Genomic DNA, 11360 nt, shown 5'->3' with positions numbered 1-11360 from the left:
AACAGTTTCTTGGGAAGACAAACGCCATCACTCTGAATGTCCCCCCCTTCCTTCCTCTTCCCCCAGCTTTCTATGCTGAGCATGACGCCATATGGTGTGGGATATCCCTTGGGTCAGTTGGGGTCAGCTGTCCCGGCTGTGTCCCCTCCCAACTCCTTGTGCACCCCCAGCCTGCTCACTGGTGGAGTGGGGTGAGAGGCAGAAAAGGCCTTGACTCTGTGTCAGCACTGCTCAGCAACAAATAAAGCATCCCTGTGTTATCAACACTGTTTCCAGCACAAATCCAAAACACAGCCCCATACTAGCTGCTGTGAAGAAAATTAACTCTATCCCCGCCAAAACCAGCACACCTGTTCTCAAATATGTTTCATATAACAAGTAATACCACCTGCCTCTTAAGTTATGTAGTTCTTCTCTATCAGTATCCCTTTATAGTTTATCAAAATATTAAAAGTTATATTTTAAAGCAGTTTTCTGGCCTATAGTAATTTGACTTGCTGTAAAAAGCATTGAAATAATTCTTGTGGAGTTAAATCCTGCTACTTCTAAAATTAATTTAAAAGAAAATGAGGTAAAAATCCTCCCAGTGACTTCAAAGGTTCAGGATCATATCTGTATTCCCGCTTCCATGTGTGTCTTTTCTTGTCCTATTTTTGCTTCTGGATCTAAAGCAGTGATCCTCAGTAGCGCAGTCTTGTGAAACCTCCCCTTGAACTGGCAAGTCAGTTTTGCTTAAGATGCTTACTAGGCAGTGCTTCATCTTGCACTTGCAGCACACGGAAGATGGTTTAAAATTAAAAGTGGATTTTTCAGATCTCAGCATATTCGACTGCACAAACAATAGTAACCACTGCTTTTACCTCTTGCTGCTGGTCAGTCCTCAGTAATGTTCTGTTTCTGTATATTAAAACATCTATTTAATGAGTTTTTTGTATGTAAGAATTTCTTTTGTTTAGTCATTGCTTTTAATTATTCATTCTGTTATGTACACTGATTCTAGCTTTTTATTACAAAGAATGAGAAGGGGAAGTGAGAGCTTCATAGATGACCAGTACAGTATATTATGTAATAGAAAATGCTAAAAGCTACAGTAGTAGCTGGAAATTACCAATGGCACCAAGTAAAAGCTTGAAGTTTACAAAAATGTAACAGGGAAGAAGTCTTAATTGCAAATCAATCAATAAAATAAAATGGTATCAAATTTCATTAGCTTCCTTTCTGCCTTTTTAAAGTTAAAATGCTGCAACATTAATAAACCCTTGAACTGAATAACAGCTTTCTGGAACAGCAAAGGTGAATGTTACTTTATACGTTACTCACTTCATAAAGCTGAAAATATTTTCAGATAGTGGAACTTTTTAAACTAAAATAATTATTTTACGTCTAGAAAGCATTTAAGCAATTTCAGATTTCTTTCATCTGCATCTTCCCTCCAGGGCTGTGTTATCCTTGTGTTTGTTGTTTGTTATCCTCTCACCTAAATGATTTATTTTTTTTCCCCACAACAGCTTGCTATGTCATACTTTGGGTTTTCATTATTAAAATAATATCCTGAATACTCTGGTTGTGCTTAGCAAGGCCCACACTTTTAAGGCTGTGAGGTATGTTCTTGTAGTGAACGTTCTTGTAGTTGAGAAGTGTAAAATATTTCAGAAAAGTCTATGCCTGCTTATATGCCAACATCAGACTTAGGTCCACTGTCAAATATCAGAAGTACCTCTTAAATTATGCTGAAGCCTAAAGTACTGGATTCAATCAATGTCTTACAGTATTGAGGACAGGTTATCATAACCCATCCATCTAGAAATTACAGTAATACAAGTTTTCCCCCCCCCTCTTTTTTTTTAATTTTTGATCCACCCTTAATCCCTATTTTCTTTCGTAAACGGTTGGAAAAAAAGTTCTTTGACAATGCAATTGCCAAATCATTATCATTATTAATAAAGTTACAATAGTAAGTGGCTTATGTTATCGTAACTGCAGCTAGTTTTGTGAGGTCATGTGAAAATCCATGTAAATGTACAATCCAGCACAAACGTTTCCAAGGGCTTTGACACCTTCATTTAACCCACAGATACATATTATTGATTAAGGCTGCTACTGTATGAAAATGGTTTGTTCTACAGCCTTCTACGGCACTTGCAGTAGAGTCTGTAGGGGACACACATGCACGTCTTGGGCACTTCAGTGGACCTGAAAGAGGGTGCAGTTCAAAGTCTGGACTTTGCATCAAAACAGTTGAAACGTTCACACGCTCCTATTCTGCGGACTTTGGGGAGTAAGAGCTGGCATACAGACAGATGTCAGCAGTGCCGCCTTTAACTGCTACAGTTTGATTCATTGGTACTCTGCTGGCAACATCTGAAGAATCAATTGCTCTTTCTGTAGCCTTTAACAATTCCCGTATCTGTGGTGCTGGCCTTTTGCCAAAATAATGCCTTTTAATTGTTTTTTTTCCTAACTTCCTCTTTTCTGCTGCTTATTCTATGTTTCTGTTCTTCAGCTTTTCAACTTAAGACTCCTCATATGAGCAGTATCTGGTATTATAATTTACAGAGTACCACTTTAACAATAATGGTACTGCATCTTAAAACTACGAGCGCTCTCTATTTTAGCCAAGCTAGGAGGCTTGAATGGCCCTCTGTCAATGCAGAACACTTTGCCAGTTTGCATGGGAACAGAAGCGAATTTTTTTTTCCAGCTCCTAGCTTTACTTCAGGGCACTTGACATACTTGCAATTTCCATTGTGATATAACCTCTTTAATGTTTGGATACCGTATTTATTTGCCACAGTAACGTCTCAAATGGAAAAGAAAATAAAACTGAGAAATCTATTGTAAAAGCTGTCGTGAACGTAGATCACTGAAAGGCAGCATTTGCACAAAACAATTTTGGTGGTTTAAATCTTTCTCATGTGTCCCATGAGCTTACCACCTCGTTTCATCAAGCTTCCTGTTTGTACCACAGTAAATCAAAATTTGCTTAGGGTAAATGTCTAAGGAAAAATTTCCTATCTTTAGATAGAGAAGTTAATATGGTTACAGATCTTAGGCTTATATTTAATAAGCATAGCCATATGGATTCAACCCAGGTAATGGATGGGCTCTGAGCTCTGTCTTCCTTCTGTTAGAGTTCATGTCTCTGACAACTGGAGACCTGCCAGGAAAACCACTTGCAGCATTGCATAGCACAGTTCAGGAGGGCAGGAACTCAATATCAAACCTCCTTGTACTTATTATAGACACGTACCTGGCTACTAGACTAGTTAAGGCATTTCTAGAGTCAGGATGGTTGTATAAACATTTTTAATATGTATTGTGTGAGAATACTTCAGTTTTGTTTGTTTCTCTGATAAAAAAAACCTACAATCACAATCCTAGGAAAACTGAAATTGAACTGACTTTCACATCAACGTAACGCACTGGATATGAGGATGAGAGGAAGCGATCGCTAAACTTCCTCTCACCATCATCGTCTCTGTATATAGATTTCAGTTTTATCAATAGAGACAGGCTTTTAAGTATTAGATGAGAAGCTTTGATTTGGCCTTTAAAGACATTTTTTCTTCTTTTACTTTAGATTTGGTGTTAAAAAGAAACCAATTTACATAAATGTCATAAGAGATCCTATAGAACGACTAGTTTCTTATTATTACTTTCTGCGCTTTGGAGATGATTACAGACCAGGGCTACGGAGGCGAAAACAGGGGGATAAAAAGGTAAAGTACACTTTATTATATATGTAGTTCTTACTAAAGTTAATGTGAAAACAATTTTAAAAATGTCTTGATAAAAGCTGAATAGTTCTTATATTAGCCTTGGTGATGATGGTGGCTTTGTAAGTTATATTCTCCCCGATGTGTCTGTACTGGACCAGAGTGTAACATTAAGTATGTTCTCTGTAACCTTATAAATTTACTTGATGTTGCAATTTGTTAAAAAAAATTAAATGAAAAAATGTTTTCAGGTATCCAGAGTTGTAAGTATCAAGTTAAGCATATCCTCCTGTGTAAGAAATCTACATCTCTTCTTGTTGAAGACTGAGATACACGTTTTTTACCAAAAGCTGTTGAATTGCTGATGCTTTGGCTTTGATGTTTATTTTTTTATGATTAGCAACCCAATTTACTTTTTTTTTTTTAATGTAAGTATTGCAATGGAATTGTGTAAAGACTCTGCTTGAAAACTATGGAGTATGAATCATACATTTCTATATTTCCTCCATCTGTCTTAGGTGGCTACAGGAGTAGTTCAGGTTAGCATATTCAAACCTTGATTACTAATACAGTTTCAGAATGGCAACATTATTTAGGGTCCATAATATATTTATTCCAGAAAGAATTTATACATCCACTGTCAAGTTTTGCAGTAAGACATTTGTTGGAGTATGTTGCTTTGGACTTTTCTTAAATGAGGAAGAAAACTAGGGTATTAAGTATATGAATATAGTTTATAAAACTATAGTTAGAACAGTGTTGAAGCTTTTATAAAATGTAAGGGGGGGTTGTACTTTACATAGCCGAACCCTTTTTTAAATTTCAGTGGCGATATTTTCTTAAACTGATGAAATTTTTCTGTAATGTTGACAATTTAGTGTAGCACTGTGCGAATACCAAGAGACATGGAAAAAATAGCGAAGCAAAAATCACACTGAATACAGCTTAGTCTATAAACACCATAACAACTAATAAATGTGACTAACCATTTTGTGTGCTCCCCCCATCCAAATAGTGTTTTTTAAATATTGGGAACAGACCATTCCTCTTTTCTTTCCAGTTGATAACTAACTGCTCCTCTGTCATTTAGGTTTTGGCGCCATCTTCTGCCACTGCATTTCAGTTTATCCAAACATCCTACAGCATAGGTAGAGGAAAGCTTCAAGCAGAACAAATTAAAATTAAGCTTAAAAAACGTATCTTCACAGAACTGGGTACAGAGATGATTTGGTGATATGGTATCATAAAGGCATTTTTAAAAAGAGAGATAGGATCTCATCTTTTGTAACCTACTCTGTTCCTTTTCATGAGGAGAATGATTTGGCTATGGAATTCCTTCCTGGTGGAGATCAGTGAGTTGGAAAGCTGAGCATGCTACCAAGTCCAACCTGTTTATAGAACTTAATACTTACTAAAAAGGGTGACATTTAATAGCGTTGTTTTAGTTTTGAATTATAATCTGAACAGCCTTGTTAGGTAGTCACTGGGAAACATGAAGCCAACATCCCAAATGCTACTGCTTGGTAGACTGCACTGTAAGCTCTGATTTGCTGGAAGAGGTTGAAATGCATTCCTATTTATAATGTTTGTAATGTACTGCATTAATAATTTTATGTTTTTCTATTAAAGATGCTTTTTTTCCTTTTGTCACTATCATACCACTTCATTTAGGTCTGAGACTTAGTAGTTGCCATACGGATTTAACTTGTCCTGTAAGCATCTCTAGTTCATTTCATAGAATCGTAGAATCATTAAGGGTTGGAAAAGACCTCCAAGATCATCGAGTCCAACCATCAACCCAACAACACCATGCCCACTAAACCATGTCCCTAAGCGCCTCATCTACACGTCTTTTAAATTCTTCCAGGGACGGTGACTCAACCACTTCCCTGGGCATTTCACTTCATTTGAAGTGAAAATTATTTGCTATGCCAAGTTTTAGGGTTTCTTTCACTTAAATCAGGTAATACTATTTTTCCATGGTGTTTCCAAGAAAACTGTACATATATAGATGGTGTCAGTTTACATACATTAGATATAAAATTCAGTAAGCTCAACAATGAATTGACCCAATCGCAGTGTCTATAACACTGGTATCTATTCTAATCTGTGTTACAGTAGATTCACTAAGAGCTGTTCAAATGAAAAGTAGGGAAGGTCAAAAATGCAATCTTTCTAATGGAAGTCAATTGTTCCTTTATTAAGTGGAAAGTAATCTCAACGTACTTTACACCCTCACCCGCTCCCAGTCCATACCACAGCATTTATATGGAAAGAGTTCTTCATTCATTTTCTTTCTATATCCCTGTGCTTCCAAAGTTATAGATAGCTTGGCTCCAGAAACAGAGTCTGTAAAGACAAGTGTTTCTTATAATAAAATCTCTGGATGGAGTAGTCAGGGTAAGTATGTAAGAGGAAGTGGGGAAGGAGGCCTGTCCTATTTCGTCTTACTTAGAAAATTACTTGCTTGCTTTTGCGTATTAGCTATAAAATAACCTGCAGGTATAAGCAAAGAAGTCTTTCTTTTGACAGATGCCAGTTCGTATTTAGTATATACATTCATAAGCTAGGAGGTGCATTTAAGCAATTTAGTTCTGAGGTACTGCTGATGTTATAAAGTACTCATGATAGATCAGTGCATAATTTCTCTAGAGAACTATGCTGGAGAGAGCATACCAATGTCTTGTCTTCCTAGTTAAGCTGAATCTTTATCTGTAATATGTGACATGTGCAAGCTATTCCAAACTCAAAGTGCAATGTGGAGCAAGACACCACAGGTTAATCCCTGCTTTGGCCTGGCATCAGTAAGTTTTTCAGATTGTCTCAGGAACTTTACCTCAAAATAGGAGCAAAGGACGTTGTCCTTGTTCTAACACCAAATAATTAAGCAAATGTGTTTTTACATAGTTGTTTTGAACAGAAACTTGTAATTATACAGAAGAAACAGTCTAAAAAGTTGTCTATGTGATCACTTATTTGTCATTAAATAATTTTAAAAAAATCTATCCTAGATACCTGGCTTATATCTCGATTCGAAATATAAATACTTTATGGCAACTGGGTGAAATATTTACAAATTCTTTCCAATGCTAATGGAGTTCTTATTGTAACTGTGTTACTGCAGTTGAAATTCTGTGTTGCTACAGCTGTCTATCCATGTCGAGGGATGTTGTATGGAATATTCTGTTATGCAGTGAACAACTTGCTTTCACTTCTTCTGACTGCCAAAAACAAATTGGCCTCTGAAATGGCAGTTATTTGTCACAATGTTTAAAATACAATAGAACGTTTTTTAATCTAAACCACAAAATGCACAGTGTTCTATGGTATAAAGATCCAGCTGCTCCAGTATCACACAAATCCTGATGGCATTGATGCTGCATCTTTAGTGACTTCTTTTGTAAAGGAAAAATAATGATACCAACACTTATTGACTGGTTTTGCTTATTTTGACATACAGCCTTTATCAAGGTTATATCAAAGGTATATCAAACGTATCAGGTAAGATCAAATTGTTCATTAGTTCTAATTATAAAAAACTGTCCAAATACTATTTTAATTGAGACAAATAGGTCCTCCTAATAACACTGTGAAAGCAAGACTTGAAAAAATTACTTTTTTTTTTTTCTTTCACATGGTATCCTGTGTTTTTCTGTCCCCACTACATTTAGCAACTAACCAGGTTGAGATGTTTGATACATATGCTAGAGTTTAAAGCTCGGCTCAATTTTGTCTTTGTTCCAGACCTTTGATGAATGTGTGGCAGCTGGAGGTTCAGACTGTGCTCCAGAGAAACTTTGGCTTCAAATTCCATTCTTCTGTGGCCACAGCTCCGAATGCTGGTAGGGAGATAAATGTAGCTTAAGTTGTTAGTCAAGTATATCAGCACTGAAATCTAAACTTAACAAATTTGAATATGTAGCACAGTTGGGGAAAGTGTGAGGGACGGGACAGAATGAAGCAGCAGGTACGTTAGTAATGTATTTTCTTTTGAAGATGCATTTTAGTGAAACAGTCTTGCAGTTCTGTAAACAAGCAATATGTTACGATACAGTATCAGCAGTGCTATGAGGGAAAACAGATGTTTTCAATTTTAAAAATAATTTTTGTAGATTTGGAGTCTTGACATTTTTCTCTTATGTCAGGCTACAATATCTGTCTTTCTGAATGAAGATATTGTGTTCAAGCTCCTAGAGTTTCTGGGGAGAATAAAATAATTGAGATCAGGAGAAATTTATCTTCTTGAACCTTTACCAGACATCCAGTAGTCAATGCTACTTAGTAGAAACCGAAACAAAAGCAAATAGTGTCCGTCTGTCAATGCAGCATGTTTTCTAACAATGGCACAGACTTTAAAAAACTCTTCAGCAAACTAAAAAAAAAAGAAAAAGGACATAGATGATTTGAAGGATTCTGAGTGAAATCAAGGGCAATTATTTGTCAAAGGTACTGTTCATCCAAACATAAGCAAAGTAGATGGCCACTTGGGAGCTCCCCCTTCAGTACCTGTTGGTCAGACCTATCTACACCTGGGCCAGGGGGAGAAGCAGAGAAAGAAAGAATTCTGAGCCTATCTTTTCACCCTGTCTGGAGCTTTAAAAAGGAGGAAAAAATGTCGGTTTAATTTCTGTCTGTGGTTCAGTAGGGAAGTCCTCCCATTAAGTGCAATGACTTTCTAGTTCAGAATTATGCTTGTAGGATGCAAAAGGGAAAGCGTGTTCTTACCACAACCATTTGTGGTTTCTAATGTGAAAGTGGCGACTGAGTATTGACATTGAGAAAATGTAAATCCTCCAAAAATTGCATTAATAGAGACAGTAACCGTATACACACATGGGTTGTTTTGTGGATGAGTTATTAGCCAAAATAACTAGAGGAGTCAAATTTTTAGATAAGAACACAGATGAGAGAAACTGGAAAGGGAAATGAAATTAGGAATGGTTATAACTTGAAATGGGTCTTGCCTTTCCTACACTCAGTCCTGTTATGAAGTAATCTCCATCTAGGGACCAAGGATTGTTGGCTGACATCAGAACTTGCTGTAATTGTTCTCTGTCATTTTAGGAATGTGGGAAGCAGATGGGCTTTGGAACAAGCCAAATACAATCTGATTAATGAATACTTCCTAGTGGGAGTTACTGAAGAGCTTGAAGACTTTATCATGTTATTGGAGGCAGCTTTGCCCCGGTTCTTCAGGGGTGCTACAGAACTGTACCGGACAGGTATTTAAATGGTTGACTTCCATGGATTCCGTAGATTTTTCATCCTCTTATCACTTTTTTTTAATGTGAATTCTTTAGACTTAGATGAATAGTTTTGAGTCTTTGCCAGGTTTGCCTCTCAGTTGTCTGATGCTCCTACAGAAGAGACAAACTCTTTAAAAGACTCTCAGTACAAATTTTTGAGGGCAGCCCAAGTATCTTCCCACCTTACACAAATTGTAAGTATTTAAGGTTGGGGTAAAGGCAGTTGTGTAGGTATACCACACTTAAAAAACTGTGCCATGTGTTTATCAGAACAGTTTTGAAAGGTCTTGCAGGGGCTTCAGTTTTGTAAAATGGCTGGTAGTGGCAGATTTCCATTTCCTCAGAAGCCCTGCTGAAATTAACTGTGCTTGATGCAACCCGGTTGGCTGTGCAAAAAGGCCCAAGGGATACAAAGGCCCAAGTACATGTTTATCTTCCTGGGGTCATAATAAGACATTTGCTATATAGCTAGTAGCTCATTTTCTAGGAGCTGGCCATGCAACTTATGATGAAGAAAAGGTCCATCTTAGCAGGGCTTCTGTCTGCAGATAGAGGGAGAAAAGGGTCTGATGTATAGAGCCTAGATGTGTAGTATTAACAGGTTTATTATAAAGCAACAGATAGCACTTCTTAGGGAAAATGCTGTTGTCATTTTGGTCGTCGTCGTCTCACGAAAGAAATCTCTTTCTTTGCAGTTTGTAAAATTCTTAACATTTGATACCAGATTAACATCTAAATAATTAATTTTGAAAGACCAATCTTGCTCCAAGTACATTATGTAGAGTAATCGTGTTCCTTAAATGAAGTGTTCATTCCCTGGGTTTATTAGAGTAAGGAGAAAGAATTGAAAGTACTGATGCAAAATTCATTAACATTTAGTGAGAGAGACTGTAATTTTCCTACCCGGCAAGTTATGTTAATAAATTCTGGATTAAATTCTGTCACTTCTAATGCAGTTTATCAACATGCTGAGAGTATAAAACCCTGTAAATAAAAGGACTGTAAACATTTTTTAATCACGTGAACTTTAAAGTGAAGTTATTGCTTTCATTTTGTATTTAGGAAAGAAGTCTCATCTTAGGAAAACAACTGAGAAAAAACTTCCCACAAAAGAAACTATTGCCAAGCTACAACAGTCTGAAATCTGGAAAATGGAGAATGAGTTCTATGAATTTGCACTGGAGCAATTTCAGTTTGTCAGAGCACATGCAGTTCGGGAAAAAGATGGAGAATTGTACATTCTGGCTCAAAACTTTTTCTATGAAAAGATTTACCCTAAATCAAACTAAGAACACTATACTGTTAGATTTATGGACCTAAATCTTTGGTCACATCGTCATCTTAGTCCTCAGCCATGGAAACTAGATTGCTTGTAGACCTCCAAGACGTTTCCTTACAGATCTGAGAAAAGTGGGCTGTGGATCACCTCCAGGGCGTTGGATACTGGCTAATTATGTTGGTAATCCAGAAGGAAAGGCTTCATTTCTTTTATCTAACTAATACTTTCAGTGGGAGTTAATATCCTTTACCTGAAGAAATCTACACTTTAATTCGGAGCAATTAATACACAGCAGTTCTAGTTGAAAAAATAAACAAACAAAAATGCTTCTGTTGATGCTCTTTTTAATTTTCAGAGCAATTTATTTTCATTTATACTTCTGTGAAGAAGAAATCATTTTTCCCAGCTTTCAACATGGAAATTTTGGTTGTATACAATAGGAGTAGTGTTAATAACTGGTTGACATCTGTGCTTTGTTTTTCTGAATCATGTCACATGATATTAATTGGGATGGTTAATCATGTTCTGCTGAGAAATGCTGCTGCTGCTGAAATTGCCCATATTTATATATGTGGTTTTATTAAAAAATTACAACTAATCATTAGTATTAAAACATCATTTCCACGTTAATACTGTAAAAAGTTAAAGAATCAGAGCAGTGGGGTTCTTGTTTTGTTTTTTATCCCCACCGCCACTGGCTGAGGTTGGGAAAACTACGAAGAAAGTTGGTATTGTCTGCAGTTCTAGTTGATCCTTACACAGTGGTATAAAAATCGTAAATTCAGTATTAAGTTTCTCCATGGATTCTTTGTAATAATTGTAAACTGAGGTATTGGTGAATCCATATTATGACTCCATTAGTGAGCTGTGGTATGGTTAGGGTTTTCCTACTACTTCGATACTTTTACCTGTAGAATATTTTTACTAAGGTGCTTTATAACGTGTTTTAAAGCATTGCATTTACAAAAGGAGTAAAATGCTGTAAATACTGCTTATTTTATGTATTTGGACCAAAAGGTTTAAAGTAACTAGTTTAAAGTGGGGTTTTTGCACCAGTTCTGTTATGTGTGAAGTGAAAAACATCACATCTACTTCCTGGTTGAGTTAACTGTTGGACAT

At 36.4% G+C, this 11360-nt stretch overlaps 1 protein-coding gene across 1 annotated transcript in view; it reads left to right on the top strand.

Annotated features, from left to right (window-relative positions):
* HS2ST1 (heparan sulfate 2-O-sulfotransferase 1) overlaps nucleotides 1-10842 on the top strand; it is a 22344-nt gene extending 11502 nt beyond the window's left edge. Inside the window, exons 3-6 of the mRNA XM_009333882.1 lie at nucleotides 3581-3719; nucleotides 7461-7558; nucleotides 8781-8938; nucleotides 10025-10842. Of these exons, the coding sequence (XP_009332157.1) occupies nucleotides 3581-3719; nucleotides 7461-7558; nucleotides 8781-8938; nucleotides 10025-10251 (622 nt within the window). The 3' untranslated portion in view covers nucleotides 10252-10842. The remainder of the gene's footprint in view (nucleotides 1-3580; nucleotides 3720-7460; nucleotides 7559-8780; nucleotides 8939-10024) is intronic.
* Nucleotides 10843-11360: the final 518 nt, after the last annotated feature.

The sequence above is a fragment of the Pygoscelis adeliae genome, unplaced genomic scaffold (genome assembly GCF_000699105.1).
Source record: "Pygoscelis adeliae isolate BGI_AS28 unplaced genomic scaffold, ASM69910v1 Scaffold10, whole genome shotgun sequence".
In the NCBI taxonomy this organism is placed as follows: domain Eukaryota; kingdom Metazoa; phylum Chordata; class Aves; order Sphenisciformes; family Spheniscidae; genus Pygoscelis; species Pygoscelis adeliae.
The sequence above is the reverse complement of the archived record's forward strand: the minus strand, read 5'-3'. Positions and strand labels throughout refer to the sequence as shown.